We start from the raw sequence: 18419 nt of genomic DNA, 5'->3' as shown, positions 1-18419 counted from the left end.
GCCTTCTGCTGCTTTTTGTGCTGCTCGTGTCAAACTTTACATTATTGGACTAAAACAAGATTTCGACTGATGGTACTGGAGGTGATTTTTTTTTCCCAGTTAGATCTGGTTAATGCAAATACAAAATACGATATCTAACATGACTTCTGTATTTTTTAAATCCATTGACATATCACCACAATGAGGCGTGCACTGTGCATTTTTCAATTTTTTTTTTCAATTTTGGCCATTTTTACACTAGAGATGTCAAGAATGTTCTGTTAATCGATGATCGTGATTATTCCGATCACAATTTAATCGTAAAAATCAAAAAATTATAATCTCAACCATTTTAGACGCAAAAATAACAATTTCAGTTCAAACTATACTCTATAAAAGTAAATTTGAATGTAAAAAAAAACCTTTTATATCTGCCCTTAACTTACTATCTGTTAACTTACATAATTAAGTGTATTATGAACATAATAACTTTACTTTATTACTTGAGTGAGAGAAAGTTAAGTATGTTGATTGTTTTTTGTGTCAATAATCATGAATCATTTTTAAACGTATATGTTTCGTCTCACAATAATGATACTAAAATTTGACATTGTGACGTCCCTATTTTACACATAAAAGGATATGATTATGATTGAAAACAGTGCAAATCCATCATCCTCTTCTTCTGCCAGTGTCGTTTCATTCTCTACACTATTCACTGCACCACATTAGTTTGTCACGTCACTCGTTGGTGGTTGTTTGCCGTGAGTGAGTGTGACCGCGGTGGATCGGTTACGTACGATACGCCCAAGTAGCGCCGGCGTTCACGTCGTTCTCGCTGCAAAACTGGACTTGAGCCAACTGCGGCGAGTTGGCCCCGTGTCATGTGCTGCCAGTCTGTGCGAGAGCCAAAGTAAGGGCAAGAAATCCAAGAGAAATGACGTAAACTCTCTGTTGGATTGTGGTTTTAAATAGAGCTGTCAAACAAAGCATTCCCTAAAATTAAAACTAATCCAAAAAGATCAAATATCTTTTTTAACTGTAGATACTTTTATTCATTCTATCACACCAATATCAAAGACTGGTTCAATAGGAAGTATAGTTGTTAAAGTATTAATTAAAAAACTGAAATAAAACAGGATAAATATTGACCTTTCATGATGTTTTCAGAACTAGGCCGTATAAACGAGTATTTTGTCTTCATAATGACTATAACATGTGTAAAATAGGATTTGTTCTTGTTTTCCTTTACATCATTCATCAATGTGTCATGATTTCTTACTGATTGTGAACGTCCAAACCCAGGCTCATGCACTCACGTTGCAGTGTGTGAGTTCCATTGAGAGGTTTTGTTTGTTAGCTTGAGTTAGATTGTCCCTCATGAGATCGAGAAGTGCTCCTCTGTGTTTTTTAAAGTCCCTTCACCTTAACCAAGGTCAATGCTGAAATGTCCTTCATACACAACTCGCAAACACTAGATTTCTAAATCTGTCAAAGCAAAAATCACCTCTCTTTTTACAAACGTTTAAATGTTATTTTGGTTTTGGATGTAAAAAAGACTTCTTTAAAGGGGCTGTACCTGACTTTTATTGTTTCGAAATGTGAAAAACAGAGCTATTTCATGCTAAACTCCATATGTATTGCTCACTAATGTAATCTGAGAATCTTAAATATTCACCACAATTAATTTATAAAGCACTTTTTACGAGTCTCTGAGCTCATAGCGAGTTTTGCCGTCCCAGGTAAAGCTAACAAACGTTAGCATGCTAACGGCGCACTTTCTGCTTCTTGGACAATAAAACGCTTTGTATTTAGGTGCAGAGAAAGTGCTGTGGTCACATTTTCACTCAAATGAATGCTTTTACAATATATGTACTAAGGCCAAACAGATTTTACTTTACATCCAAAAATTGGGTACATGTACTAGTTCTGTTTGCACATTTTTAAAACGGTAAAAATCAGGTCAAGCCACTTTTAAATATTATGTTTGTGAATAAATCTTATTAATGGTGAAAGCTAAGCACAAAGTGATAGAATTAAAAGCAAAACACTCCTTTTCACTGAATACATTCTGTCGATGGTTGTCATCAGGTGGTTTTTTCACACACATTTGAGGTGACAGGCCTGAAATAAACCGCTCCACAAAATAATTGGTCGAGGCTTTATTATAACAGTTAAAAGGAATGTGCCCTTGATGCGAAATTGCTTCAACGTGTGATTTTCATCATGCTCTGTTGTTTCCAATAAACTTCCGATTAGCTCGCTCGCAGCAGATTTTACAGGGGAAAATCCTCCCCAAACGCCTGGAAAGCAGTGATTTGTGGAAATGTTTTTATGTGTTTTTGGAGAATTTGCCTTGTATTTACTGCTGTCATTAAATTTGTATTTTTATGAAAATATTAATTCATGTTTAGTGCCAGTCCAAGAACATGGGTGGTCTGAACAGTACGACTCACTGTCACTTCAACAATCACTGCTCAGTATGTTCACCTCAGGCCAGTTTAAGCAGTTAAAACATTGTAGGTGTAAGATGGATTTGTTTCGACAGATCTAAAGTGAACATGACACTTTCTCATGTTTTTCTATTTACGACATCGCTTGATGGGATAAAACCTGTGGTAAATACGTATCATAGTTTTACATCAGCCAAGAAGTGGTTTGTAAAGCAAAATAGAAAAATAAAAGTTGTGAATTACAGGAAGTAGAGTTGTTGTTGTGTTGCTTTTAATGGCAGTTGGGAGCCAACTGAAAAGGGGCATTTACCGGCACCTACTGTAGTTGTACGTTTTCAAAGTATGTGTTTCAAAGTATGTGTTTTACGCTGTACCGTCCGGAAGTCCACAATGGACTCCCTCTGTGATGTCATCAATAAGCCACATTCCATCTAGACCATTTAAAGCCCAATTATGACGTTTTTCTTTAGTCAAGCTGCAGTTGTGAAGACAATTTGACAAATAAAGTTAAGGAAGTAGTGCTGAGTTGATTTTTTTATTTATTTACAAATGATTTTCATGTAATGCATTATTAATAATATATACATAAAAAGCAGAAACTCCTTCAAAAACATGGTAGAAAAAACTCCATTTTGAAATGATTCAAATGGACTTTAGCCCTCGTTTACATTACCTATGTCATATTCGCTGGCCTTGTCAAAGTATCAAATTTGCCAAATGTTTGGTAAAATCTTAAATATAATCATATTCCCTTCGTTTTGCTGAAAAGTCATATTGACATTAAATACAACAAGCACACAATTTCGATTTAACAAAATAAAGTTGTTGATTTGTTAAATGATTATCATGGAGTCTAGCATTGATTTATGGACTCAACAACAGAGCAGACGATCTTCAAATTCCTTCTCAGATTTTGTTATGCGTCACATCATAACTACTGTGGCGTTTGGCCCCTGTTTCCATTATGGTTGCTAAGTAATAGTTGTGCAATTACCAACCAGGACGTGACACTATTAATGTCACCAAAATGGCCAAACATGGGGAAAATTGGCAACATTTTTGTGAAGTCTTGAATACATTTATGTTCACTATGTTTTGGTGAAATGTAAAGTATAATTTGTCATATGCACTTTAACATCGGTTACTGTACATATTTTAGATTTTAACTTAATATGCTTTTTTTCTTTTTCTCAGTTTTTAAATACAACACAAAATACCAGAACAGAAACAAGACACAGAGAAACATCTAAACATAACAACATAAATAGTCCTAATTTTGTTGTCTGGCATTTTGTCCCAATTGGTCAAAAGTCTGTCAAAAGTGTCAGGATGTAATTTTTTTCCCCCTTTTGCAAATCTCCATTATGATTTCAGTCGTATCCTTGATTGTCGGTTCAGTTTGTAAATGGTCATAAATGGTCACATTTATATAGCGCTTTTCTACCAGTCACCCATTCACCCTTTTCTACCAGTCACCCATTCACACCCCAGATGTACGCAGACACTGGGGGGCAAGTTGGGTTAAGTGTCTTGCCCAAGGACACAACAGCAGTATTCACATGAGGCAGCTGCGATCGCACCGCCAACCTGCGGGCCAGTGGATCTGACCGCTCTGACTGAGCGGGGAGTCGAACCGCCGACCTTTGGATCAGAAGACGAGCACTCTACCACTGAGCTACTGCCGCCCACACTTCATAATGGCCCCTGCTGCCAAACGGGCTGCTCCAGCAATAGGACAACATTCTTTATAGATCAAAAGCCTGCCTTAACCTTAAAACATGTTATCTTGTTAAATTACATCTTACTAACAAAACAAGTACTTTCAATTAGGACTTTTGAGAATCATAGAGTCCTTCACAATTCGATACACTGTACAATAATATCATGGTTTTGCGATACATCAGATCATTTATGTATTTCACATGATAATCTGCAGTATATCAGTTTTTTAAGAACCAAAAATACAATTCCATGTTAAACCACAACCTGCACATACTAAAATATAAAAGGCTATACATCCACTTTAATCATGTAAAATGTGAATATGTCAAATGTATTTAAAAATGTGTTAAAACATGTCTTTAAACATATTAGTTGAGGTTTTTAATGTGAAATATCTGTAAAAAAAATCCCCAAAGTGCAGAAATATCATCTTACATCTTATACCTTAATATACATTTTTATCATTTTACTTTTTAATTAGCATTTTTTTAATTATAAATTATATACTCTATCTCTCTTCCACTCGAAACAATTCACAATATTGTTTGAATTTTGATATATTGCTAAAACTGTACCCCAAAATTTACTATCACTCTACATCAATATTTCAATATTTTAAATACTCTGTGACATGTTGTGATAAGAATCCTTTGTTTTATCTCCTCTCGATTTTGAATGGCAGCAGTAAACAACAAGCACTTCAAAACAAAACCAAACGCAGATGCTGGGCTAAATATTTATGGCGTTGATCATAAATCAGTCGCCACAAAGAGCAGGACGTAAGTTTATGGACAATATGGCATTCATATGTAGCACTTTTAGTGTGACAGAGCAAGTGTTTTCAATGAATCAGTTCAATACTTTACGTTTAGTCCATGTTATTCATACAGAAAAAAAAAAATAATAATTTTTTACAGTTTGTAGAAGTAGATTTCCAACTGGCCAATATTTATTATAATGTTTTATCTCCAAAAATGTCTGTATCTGTAATGTGTGCCTGTATGGCTTTAAACGTATACATCTTGTATTTAGTCAATTACAAATGTTTGTTGTGTTAAAGGACACATTTTATGATTTTTTTTGAGTAACTTTACTTTAGCATTTCAAGTTTTAGATTTTAAAATAAAGTATCTACAGAAAGCACACATTACCCTCGTCAGGATTTTTTGCTGTTACAACGCCATCTACTGGCAACATGGAATTACCAGTCGAAAAATAGGCAAAACCTAGCTTGCCCCGACATGCTAGTATACAAACACAGTTGTAATGAACTCGAGCCGTAGATCTTCAAATTTCTACATCACAAATCTGGGAAATTTGAAACCGGGAGTTTTTCTGAGGCGCAGTGGGAGATGAACTCATGAACAGGATTCCTCAAACAAGCGTGAACAAAGTACGTTTTTGACGAGGAAACAATATCATAACATGATTTTAAGCTAAAAAAAAGTCAAATAAAAGGCAGACTCTTTGACAATGCTTTTACATATTTGCTTTTTAATCATTGCATTGTTTTGCATTCCTTCTTTGCACATTCTGAAGCCTCTGCTCTCACCCTGTGTTTGCCACCATTGCACATTTTGCTGGTGTAAAGTTGTCCGCATAAAAGTGTAATCATGGCTTCACCGCCTCTTCTGTGCTTCCTGGGAGTTCTTTAAAAAGTCTGTTTACGAGAGCTGCGTGTTATACCTGACCATCTGCCACGAATCGCACCAGCACAAAGAGGTTATAATCTTCTACCGCTCTGCTGCAGCTCTGAGCTCACCACTGTTTCACATTCAAAAGGACACACATACTTTATCTTAGAAACAGCGTTAAGCACTATTGCTCCAATGTCTTTTCTTTATTCTTCTTTTTAGATACAGCAGTGCTTTCTTATTTCTTATATTGGTTCTTTGTCATAATAATTTGGTCTTTAAAGACACGTACAATGAAATATGTACCCTTTTGTAGCTTTTTACCACGCTATAACATAGTTCTCTCAACAAAAACATACTTGAAGTTATATTTTACACACTTTTATACCTACAAGCGCCTCTAATCTCTGAGCCTCAGAAAACGTTTCTCTGGAGTGTGACATCAAAGGTAGAAATTCAAAGTCAAAAAATTATCACCAGATTCATTATGAGCATTTCTGCCGTCAAATTGTGTTAATTACATCTGCGCGGCTATATTAGCGGATCGGCTACGTTGCTTAAATGGCTGGGGGTTTTCCCCATCGTAATTTCCTCTGCTACCAGTTGATGGCGCGCTAACACCAAACGCAGATGAGGGACCGTAGACAAATCACGTTCATTGCAACGGCATTAGCATGTCGGGGAAATCTAGGTTTATGTATCTCACCTATGTAATTCCCTCTGCAGTAGATGGAGCCCAAAGTCAGTTCATAGTGTGGAAAAGGCCAGAGTGACATTAACTAATTTTGGTTTTAGTTCTAAAACATGAGATACCAAAATAAGAGCACCAAAAGCACACTTAAAAGCCAAAAACAATCCAAAGAATGCACAATATGTGTCATTTAATTAGTCGCTTTACGGTGCATTGTTATTTCACTACCGTTCTAACTAATGATGTGATTCCAATCACTTTTTCACACACAACGTTTACACTTGGCTGGGTGATGAAAAGTCGTGGTGTGAAATTGTCAAACTTAATGTGATCAGATGAGAATTCTATCACCTTACCTACCGTTTTCTCACAAATTTGCATTTAATGTGTGTCATACTTTTCCTTTTCAATCTCAAAACTCAGAGTAACTTCAGCTATAGCTCTCTGGACACCACTGACAAATATAAATGGCCAGCTCACAGACTTTATGAAGAGCACTTGAACTCAGCACAAGTCCTCAAGTCTCTCAAACGCTCTCGACCGCTGACTGCCACATACTTCACCGCCTTCAACTGCAGGTTAAATTAAGCACAACTACTTTGAATAAAGTCTTTTATCACATATCTAAATTCACTTTGCATCAAATTTAGATCTTTCTCCCAAAAAACTATTAATGAAGAAACACTGTCCGGGTGTGAATAGCAGATTCAAAACAACTATTCTGCGTGAAAGTGGATGTGAATGCAGCGTTTGCACCTAGCACTTTCACGTTCAGTTTAAATTACCGCTGTGTTACGGTTTTCTTTGGGCTTGGACATGTGTTAGAAACTATAGCCCAAGATATGATAATATCTGTGCCAATGTATCAAACTAACTGTGGATACTGCAAATACCAAATGCGATCGGTATTATTACCTAAGAAATGTACAATTTAAGGCTAGAGGCATAAATGTTAGCCATGTTATAGCCATTTCTTCATCGTTTTTGTGTTAAATACACTACACCCGCTGCATATATTAGATAATGTGCTGATCCATCGGTGTCAGGTGTTCTTTTTGCTCTTTGCAGCCTACCTTAACCAGTATGGAGAATTGATACCAAAACTATTCAAACTGTCAAATGTAAACCTGTAGCGGAAGATAGATTTACATTAATTTGTTGGTTTGAGCGTCATATTTGTTTTGTGAAGTTCGGGGGGCCTAAAAATGAATTGACATTGAAACCCCACATGAACAATGAAAAAAAAACTACAAAAGGTCACACAGGGTAAATTGTCGGCGTAAAATTCATCTTCTTTTGGAATCCAAATTCTCTGTCCATGGCCTTTTATAGTGTCATCCAATAAACTACGTACACCTTCTCATCAAAAGACGTCTCCACACATCCAGCCAATTCATCATTTCAATATTCAATCTTAATTTAATGTGAGCGGTTTCCTGTAAGCAAAGGTTAATCTGTTGATGTCCTGGCTCTGGTCTTAATTGGCGCGGCGGTGCTCTGAAAGGCCTATTCACACTGTGTAATTGGACAAGATGTGATCCCGAACAAAGACTAATAAAGCGCTGCCCGTCACAGCGTTATTAAAGTCGTGTTTGCGCGCGTGGAGACGACTCGTCCTCCTCCAACGCCATATTGAGCTCAAAATGTGGCTTTAATTGAATTTGAGAAGTGTTTTTTTTTTGTGTATCACAGCGTTCATTTAGAGGCACTTCATTTCAAGTTAAATGTGGCCGTTTTATTTGTGCTACTTGACCCACTATGCGATGATGTGTGGCTCCAGGTGCAATATGCGACTTTTCCAATATTATATTTGTCTCCATATATGTTTTTGCTTTGCTTGATTTATTCCACAGTACACAGTTCTATTTTGTATTCATTCAACTACTTTATACTTTTAAAAACCCTGTTTTAATGCCCTACCATGTAACATTAATAATAACAATAATAAAATGTATTCATATAGCGCTTTTCTGGACAGGTTTGAATGATGCTAATGTCAAAGTTTAATTGTTGAGTATATTTTAAGTTTTTTTAGTCATTTAAGTTGAATAAATTCATGATCTGAACGATTGAACATGACTTGGACATAACTTGGAGTTAATTTGACTTGGACATAACTTGGACTGGACTTGGACATGACTTGGACATGACTTGGACTGGACTTGGACTTGGACATGACTTGGACTTGGATATGACTTGGACATGACTTGGATTTTGACTTGAGGCCAAAAACACGAGACAACACGGTCCCACAAAATCTTTATTTTATTTATTTATTTATTTGTAATATATATTTTTATATTGTTTTAAATATTTTTTTTCTGTAAAAAAAAACAGAGAAACTCACAGACGGCACACTTTTGTAATCTGTAAATGTGAATGGTTTTGCGTTTGATTGCTTTTGCAGACGACTGGAACAGTGCCTTGTGTGACCCAGGTAACACGCGGCTCCATTACACCCACTAATCACCATGACATTGGGCGCTGCGCGTTAGTGTTCGCCCGCTCCGCACTCGACAATTGGACGTCTTTTCTCGCGTGTTCGCAGTTCATATGAGCGTAACTAACGGCCATAGCGTCTAGACACCCATAACTACTGCCACGCGCACAGACCTGGTCATTTAGACGCACTGGAGCAGGTTCAAAAACATCTGTTTCATGGGCTCAGAGTAAGACTTTTAAACCAGTAAAAGTATAATATTATGAACAGGAAGGCCACGTATGAAATTACAGCCTCGACCACATCAGGCGTTTGGAGGCGGGCGAACAGTATTGGGTTTCTGCTCAACTTTTGGTCGTTAGGATTTTATTGTTGTTAGTGGGGGATGTAATTGATGGCTTTAATATACCATTTTTAGTCATATAAATGGTACTTTTAACTTTTACTTGATGGGTGGGAGAGCTTCTGGTGTTTTATTTGTAGTATTAAGGCAAGAAACTACAGGCAAAACTAATTTTGTCAGTTGTTTTTTTTATTTAGTCAGTTTGCTCTCTCAACATAAGCTTTGACGTGGAAACAAATAAATTGTGCAGCTAAATGTATTTATTTGTTGCCATTAGGATCGCTCTTTAGAAAATACAACATCAATAAACATGAAATTTATTGATTGTATCTATGTATTATTGCATTTTCTGTATAGCACTTTGGGCTTTTAAAGTTGCAAGTGTGATTTATAAATAAGCTTTGACCATTGACATTGACCTAAAGATGTTTTACAGACGAGTCACTAGTTAAAAGTGACATAGCATATATGTGTTCCCCTTTGAGTAATGGCCATGTGTTGTTTGTTTTGCAGGTAAAATGTACATGGTAGAAAACAACACCATAGACACAGGAGAAGTGGACGTGGGAAGAAGAGCCATACAAGACGTCCCTCCAGGTCAGAAAACGGCCTGTGAACACATTCAACCTATTAAATTAAAGAACCAAAATGCAGCAATATTAAAAACGTAATTGCTACTGCTGATCACAGTCGCTGTACCTGATTTCTACTGTGTTCAAAATGGAACTTTTAAACAGCAGTCCTTGCTTTTTCGCATATTTTGAACATCCTTATTATTATCAGTGATATATGCAGCATTTCAAATTGCAATGGTCCAAATTCATTATTCTGAAACCCGTGGATAATTAGACGTATAATTGCACTCAGCGGTCTCATTTTAACCCTAAGAGCTGCTTTTACAGCACATCTGTTCTGGAGCTAACCAAACTTGTATTTATTTATTTATGAACCGTTATTTAGCCTTTATTTAACCCATTGAGATCAATAGATACATAAATAAATTGAATAGATTGATACGTAAAAAAAAAAATAACATAAGGTGATATGCAACAAACACCATTAAAAAAATCTTTGTTAATATTTAGGATCACAGAAGCAATAAGTAAGTGGTAAAGTAAGTAGGTAAGTAAGTAAGTGTAGGCTACTTATTTCCAAATAATATCACTCAAATGCATGTGAAAAGTATAAACCTTTGTCTACAAGTGCTAAAGTTCACTCATAATTCAGTCTTTTCTTACAGGAGTCTACTTTTTTACATTCTTCTGCATTTAAATGCGTTAGATGTGGTCAGATAAATTAAAATACATTTGGTGTGCAAATTAGTTCTTTTGGGATAATGAGAGCCAAATGAGTTAAAATGCAAAGAATATTAATTATGTGGTGTCTTCCTGGATTTTGAATTAATTAAACTCTTAGTAGACATGTCGTGTGCATACTGATCACATGTAACTTTATGCAGTGAAATAAAAAAAAGTTTTAATTTACACTTACTTTACATTTCTACAGTATAATGTCTTATTTCACCTCAATCCAACACCTTGCTTTCACTTTTTTATCACCATGCCCCTGTTTTTAAAAGAGTAGGGTTCAGAACGCCTTGTGTTTTGCGGTTATTTTATTCAATTTGATAAAATAGTTGTTTTTTTAACATTAAAATAACAAAAAACAAAAAGAAAGAGCAGAAGAAAGGAAGGGAGGAAGAAAGATAAGAAAGAAGAGAGGATGGACGAAAGGAGGGAAAGGAAGGAATGAAGGAAGAAAGAAAGGAGAGACTAAATTAAGAAAAAAATAAAAGAAGAGAGGATGAAAGGAAGAGAGGAAGAAGGAAAGGGAGAAAGAAGAAAGTAAAGAAGGAGGGATGAGAAAAGGAAATTGAAAAAGAATGAAAATGGCAGAAAGAAAGAAGAACAAACCAATTAACGAACAATAACCAGCAATCATGTAGGAAAAAGTGAATACTTTGGTAGTTTCCAATACTTTTAGATACTATTAAGATATACATGTAGGCCTGATGTTAGTAGCATTTGTTCATAAAGAGCATGAGGAAAGAAAGCAGAGTTTAGTTGCGTCCCACATGTGCCCGGTACAGTCAAACACACAACTGTCCTCCTTCTGCTGCAGGTGTTTTCTGGAGGTCCCAGCTGTACATCGACCAACCCCAATTCCTAAAATTCAACATATCGGTGCAGAGAGACGCTCTGGTTGGCGTGTACGGACGAAAGGGCCTTCCTCCGTCGCACACGCAGGTAAGAACATCCAAATCGCACAGTCATTCAAGTTGTATTACAATAATGTGGTTTACAGCAGTTGTTCTCGAGCTTTCACTCTACCAAAGGAAAGATTTGGCTTTCCGAGTACCACCAAATCTAAGCCAGGTCCATCACAGGTCGAAACTGGGCTTAAACCCCATGTTTCTTGTTCTGGTGGAACCTTGTGTTTGTCTAACTTGGAGTCAATTCTGTAGCATTGGTTTAGCATTGGTTAGACATAGTCTAGACGTGGGTAAGCCCTAGTTTAGACCTGAAATAGTCCTGTTTCAGACCTAGTTTAGACCTGAAATAGGACTATTCCAGACCTAGTTTAGACCTGGTTTAGACCTGGTTTAGATCTGGCGGTACTCTGAAAGCCAAGTCTTTCCTTTGGCAATACTTACTGTGAAAAGTTTGAAAACCCTTGACCGAGAAATTCCCTAAAGAACGTCAAAAATGTTCTTTAAATGAAGTAACATATACTGAAATACCACCAGACGAATCGCATCTTGTATTGTTTTCTCATTTCAGAAGATTAACACTAGGATTCGTCAAACTAATGGTAAAACCAGCTGCTCATAGTCATTTATAATTTAATTTAATTAGTTGCTCACTCCAATACTCAATGACGTGGAAGTGCATTGCTCAAGGACACAAGAGACATGTCATGATTTATGTATATTACGTCGTTTTCTGTACTTTCAACAACGCTGCTGCGACAAATAACACACGATGGGACCTTTGCTACATCAATTACTTCTGATCTTGTCCTGTCCCTATATTAAACCCTGCCAACCTGTTCTAATAATCTAAATGAAAAAGGAATGGCACTCCAGCCTTAAGAGCTTCTTGACCTCGACTTTGACCAAATTGTAAAAAAGTTATCAGACGTTTCTTTTCTTTCTCTGCGGACGTATCCGAAACGCAAAATCCCCTTTCTGCCCTTGCTCCTTTGTGCGGGTCAACTGCTTTTTATGGATCCTCGGTTCATAATGAAACAGATAAGCTCCTTACCAACTTAGAGCGTGTCTTTAATGACTGCACTTACATGTGTGTGTGGCCGGATCGCGTCTTCTATCAGGGGACTAATCCACTTATCAGCGAAGGACAGCTTGATGCAGCGACCACCCCGTGCACTACGCGGCGTTCGCACATTAAATATGAGGGGGGCACGTGGGCGTCCTTGCCGTCACCTCATCCATCCATCTGACTTCCCATTAACTCTTTTAGCGTAACAGATCAGGAAGAGCAAGAGAAATGTCGAGGAAATGTGGCCGTGGTAAATTAGCTACATGAAGTCTGGCGTCTCCGTGGACCACTTTTAAGGCCAGTCTGTCCCGGGTCGAAAAATGGCCACGGGCAAAAATCAGTTTTCGACTTTAAGGTATCGTCTTGTTAAGGTGAAATGGGGTCTTTGGGATTGGTGGCATACTTAAGAATTGAGTGGTTTCCAGCACAGAAGGGGACAGGAGCAATGACATAGGGTGGATGTGTGGAAGGATGATGCGAAAGCCATCGGAAACGGACTTGAACTTTTAAGAATATTCAAACATCCAAGCGTTTGTTGTCATTGTCAGGGCCCAAAGAACACAGTGATTAGCAGGTTAACAATGTCCATTGGAATTAAGCAAATGGAGAATTGTCCCAGAACATTCCTTGACCTTCTCGACAAGGAAAAACTATAACGTCGAGAAGAACCAGAGCGATCTAACTCCGATCGGATGTAGATGGTCCAGGACTGACGCTCTTCCATTGTCAGATCGAGACTGTGGAGCAGGAGAGAGTGGTTTATATAGTGTGTCAAGCTGTGATGATTTTGGCTTCAAGATATGCTTATTACAGTATTAAAAGGATTTTAAGAATTGTTAAAATGGTTCTGTTCTATTGAAAATGTGCGAAGAAAACAGAGTACCAGAACCATATTTTTAGAACCCTGAACTATCACCAGTGTTGAGACGTAACTAAAAACATGCACCAAAAATGCATATTAAGAATATTAATTTAGATTAAAGGTGGTATGGACGATTTTTTTCAGCAATTTTTTTTTATCATATTTCCTCGTGGCGTGGATAAATCATTTGTCCTGCCACATATCAATCATAAAACGCACCTACCGCTCACCTGCAGCCGCGTCAGGCTCGTCCCCACGTTTCCGCGTGCCTAAGCGCATGGATCTATCATAATATAGTTCCCTCAGTGTACGGGGCAAAATGAAGACGGAGAAAGACAGTTCGAGCTCACGCAGAAGTGGACAGAAATCTACGGGAGACGAGCGATGCGATGACCGTGGAAATGATGCTTTTAGTTGCACTGAATCAGTGACATAATGTTTGCTTCTCTAATTTGTGATCAAAGTTCTCTTATCTTTTAATAGATGCAGAACGGTGAAACAAAAATAAAAAGTTGTTTTTTTCACATTCTTATGCAACGCAATTCAATGTGAACGTATTCTTTTTTTCTTCTTTTAAAAATAAATAAATGTATTAACAATATAAAAAAAACATAAAAGGAACCCAGAACAAAAACAAGACCCACGGAGCAAACAAAGTATTGTATAGTCCTAAACATGTCGTCCAGCATATTCCATTTGGTCTATTCAATTAGTAAATTCTGTCAAATTCATTACTTTGTGAGGGCCTTTTCCTTGACGCCAGAAGAATGTTCCAGAGGTATCCATTTATTGTGTCCATGGCAGGAGTTTTGAGGCCCAAATACATAGTTCTGAAATGAAGTGAGATGGCGTTAAGAGTGCTTTGTTAGTCTCAGTCTAATATTTTTTGACAGAGATTAACAGGATAGTGTGACAGTATTCAGAATACTGTACTCTATTCAGACCTAGTAACGGAATATGACGGAGAATACATTTTAATGCAGGTATTTGTTATTCTGTACATTTTCAAAGTAATCTTCCCAACACTGATTATCACTATATTCACTTTGTATCACTCTTGAACACAATAGACTTATGCAATCTTTTGTTCAGTTCTGTTTTCACTGATTGTTGAGCAAACACGTAAAACAAGGAGCTACATTATATAATACATATAGAATAGAGGAAGAAGGTTGCACAAGGTTTCTAGAGGCCGTTATAAAAATATTTTGCAGAGCGAGTGTGACTATTACTTTGACTGTGGCCATATGGAGCCAAACCTAAATTGGTCCCAAGATGAAGCCGGTTTAATGCTAGCGTTAGTTTTTATAACTGATTAACGCTAATGCAAACTCTCTTTCATTAAACACACAGTGCGAGCCAAAACAAACATTTAAGCTTTTATAAGGATTTTGAAGTTCAGCAGAAAAAAAGGTTGGGTATATGCTAACCTTTTGAACAAAAATCTTTGTACTTTGGCTGTGGTAATTGGCCAGTCTGAAGTAGTCCACAGACAGATTTGTGAAACTGCTGGTTAAGCTGTGTAAACGGTAAATTAGGAAACTGAGGAAAGACTATGGGGACACTGGAAGCTCTAACTAGTTACGTTCTTGTTCTGAAAAATGCTTGGACGAACGGAATAAATTGCTACAACCAAGAACTGTATAATACAAAATGTGATGTTGAAAAGATTTGTTTGAGTTTTGATCATCTTTCGATCGCTTTTGAACGAAAGGTGAACCTAGAAGGACAAAAAGAGCTAATTGAGAATTTATATCAGCAAAACACTGACACCGGTGGTGGTGAAGAGGAGATGGAGAGGCATTTATACATCTTTATTTATCCACAAAAAACAAACAAAAGTAAGTCGCTTAAATTTGACCGTGGGTCTTTATTGAACCGTGGTGTACCTCTGTTTGTAGATTATATGAGCTTGACTTTTTTCTGCATTGTAGCTCAAGTACTCAGTTTTGTTCCTTGAGTAAAAATACAGATTCAGGAGCAATAAAATCTACTCAAGTAAAAGTATTAAAGTACCCATTTAACATATTCTTTTTGAGTATCCATTAAAGCGTCAAATATAGTGGAGTTAAAGATTTTTTTTGCAGATTTTTAAGCAACAGAATCATCAGAGCATTAGCCCTCAAATGATGAAGTACTTTGAAATTATGAGACTAGGTTTTTTTATATAGTGGAGTTTCATTTAGTGAAGTAAAAGTAAAAAGTATCCACTGTAAAATTGATTTAAGTAAAGAACAGTTGGCATAAGTACAGCAATTTTACTTTTGTCTTTGTCTTTATTCTCCACCACTGATCTCAAAAAAGAAACAAAACGATTACATATTTAAAAAAAAAAAAAAAATCTTAAAGTAAAAGACAAAATACTACAATGTCACAACTGTTGTTTTTATTTTCAGTACGACTTTGTGGAGTTGTTGGACGGCAGCCGACTGATCTCCAAAGACAAGAGAGCCCTGAGCGACTCTGACACGGGACAACACGGCTTCACTTCCGGGTCACATGACGAGGAGGCGGGGACAGGAAGTAGACACGCCCGCTCCGTTAACGTCCACGAGGCTGGATTCATACAGTATCTGGACACCGGGATCTGGCACCTGGCTTTCTACAACGACGGGCGCAACACAGAACAAGTCTGCTACAACACCATCGTAATAGGTAAAGTTTATTTATCTAGGTATGTCATTTATACTACATTTAAGTTTTGAATTTATGCTTCATAGTATGAAAAGAAAATACTACCTTACCTATATCACTTATATTTTATTTCCATTTTTCTTCTATCTATGATTAACAAATAATATTATAAAAATAGACTGGGCATAACAAATATAACAATGTAACATACTGAACAAATTGAAACCCGAAGAATTTTATATGTAGCTTAACAATTATCTTTAATTATTTAGCGTCCAATTAAGTTAACCAGGCTTCAGATTTTAGTGTCTGATTCGTATGCATGCAAAAATAACTCCTGGAGGCATTGAGTATTTCAATTCTAACTTTATACGACGCCTTGACATTTTTTTCAGACTCAAACAAAAACATCTGCGAATTTGGTCAAAAAAATCCTTGTACTTCTGTGCATTAGCTTGAAGCGCCCCCACTAGTGATAAAAAAAACAAACTGCCATAATGCCGATATTGGTGGGAAAAAAAATGCGTTGATACCACAAAATATGACTTTTCTTTTGTGTTTAAGGACATTTTATGCAAAAATATGCATTATTTGTTTAGTTACTGGTCTTTAAACATGATCTTGAGTACCTTTTCTTTGGCATGTCATGTTTTAGAACTTGAATGCATTGAAAACTAAGTAAGCCCGCCATCTACTGGCAGCAGAGGGAATTACTACAGGGAAATAATAAAACCTAGCTTGTCCCGGCATGCTAATACAAGCATGCACACACAATTTGGCAGTAGAAATGCTCAGAACGAGTCTGCAGATGATTTATTAACAAATTTATTAACAGAAGACTTTGAATATCTGACCTATGGCTTCAAAAATCTGGGAAATTTGAAACTAAGTGTTTTTCTGAGGCTCGTCGAAGACAACTAGGATGAATGAAACTCATGTGAATGAAGCTGAACACAACTCCAGATGTGTTTTTGATGTGGTAACAATGTTATAGCACAGTTTATGTTAAAAAGTGATTTTTGTCCTTTAAAAAAGCTTTATGTCTAATTTATTATCATTGGGTTATTAAGCATATGGAAAATGCCTTTGAATGTTTCATGTGGCGACCACACTGACCACCACTGCCCCTCAGTAAACGTTCACTCTGCCGCGGTTTAGTTAAGTGACAGTCGGCGTAGAGAAAGCAAACATTTGTGAAACAAGTGGAATAAATGTTGGTGCAGCGGGCGTCGCGTGCGCGTGCGGTGGATACGCCCCGTTAGGCAAGGCGCGGGGACTGACAGCACAGGGCCTGAGGGGTAATTGGATGTTAGAGTCTGTTGATTGATCCGGCTGCGGTAACTACGGCAACCACCCAGGACCCATCTCCCTGTTTTGTGTCTGCGCGCTCTCTTTAGATATACACTCTCGCACACACTACATCCAGGCGCTCCAATTAACACTCACCCCTGAAATCACAATGTTTTTATTTCTCTTCCCTTCTCTGGCTCTCTCTTTCCTCTCTCTGCATTGGCTCTCCTTTCTCTTACTCTCTTTTTACTTCTCTTTTCTTCCTCTCTTCATATTTACTCTTCTCTCCATCGCCTTATTCTCACACTCTTTTCTTTTCTCTTATTTATCTCTCTGTCTCTCTCTCTCTCCCTCTCTGTTCTCTTCATTCACTCTGTATTTGCTCTCCTTTCTCTTACTCACTTTTCTCTTTTCTTCCCCTTTCTCTTTCTCTCTCTGCATTTGCTCTCCTCTCTATCTCTCCTTTTTGTTACTCTTTTTACGCTTGTCTTTCTCTTTCCTATCTGTATTTGCTCCCCTTTCTTTTACTCTCCTTGTAATTACCTTCTTTCTCTGTCTCTTTTGTCATCTCTCCATCCTCTCTATGTATTTGCTCTCGTATTTGCTCAATATTTCCTTTCTCTTACTCTCACCCTCCTCTCCTCACCTCCACTCCACTATCTTCATTCCTTCTTTTTCTTTCTTTCCTTCCCTTTACAATTCCTCCCTAACTTCTCTCTCTCTCTCTCTCTCTCTCTCTCTCTCTTCTCAAAATCAGAGTCGATTATGGAGTGTCCTCAGAATTGTCATGGAAACGGAGACTGTCTTTCGGGAATATGCCACTGTTTTCCTGGCTTTCTGGGTCCAGATTGTTCTCGAGGTAAATACTTTCTCGCTCTCTCTCTCACACACACCACACACACACACACACACACACACACACACTGTAGACACACACACACACACACACGCTGCAGACACACACACACGCCTCAGACACACACACACACACACACACACTGCAGACACACACACAACACACACACACTGTAGACACACACACACACACTGTAGACACACACATTGTATGGCGAGCAGTAGTTGTTAGCGGCTT

General features: G+C 37.4%; 1 protein-coding gene across 9 annotated transcripts in view; it reads left to right on the top strand.

Moving 5' to 3' along the window:
* Nucleotides 1-18419, top strand: part of LOC140377613 (teneurin-3) — a 470016-nt gene that overhangs the window by 282501 nt on the left and 169096 nt on the right. For all 9 annotated transcript variants that reach the window (XM_072463087.1, XM_072463086.1, XM_072463085.1 and 6 more), the window contains 4 exons: nt 9776-9859; nt 11384-11508; nt 15799-16057; nt 18084-18185. In XM_072463087.1, the coding sequence (XP_072319188.1) occupies nt 9776-9859; nt 11384-11508; nt 15799-16057; nt 18084-18185 (570 nt within the window). The remainder of the gene's footprint in view (nt 1-9775; nt 9860-11383; nt 11509-15798; nt 16058-18083; nt 18186-18419) is intronic.

The sequence above is a fragment of the Eucyclogobius newberryi genome, unplaced genomic scaffold (assembly GCF_026437365.1).
Source record: "Eucyclogobius newberryi isolate DKJ021-1_F unplaced genomic scaffold, fEucNew1.0.hap1 SCAF_4, whole genome shotgun sequence".
Classification (NCBI taxonomy): Eukaryota; Metazoa; Chordata; class Actinopteri; order Gobiiformes; family Gobiidae; genus Eucyclogobius; species Eucyclogobius newberryi.
The sequence above is the reverse complement of the archived record's forward strand: the minus strand, read 5'-3'. Positions and strand labels throughout refer to the sequence as shown.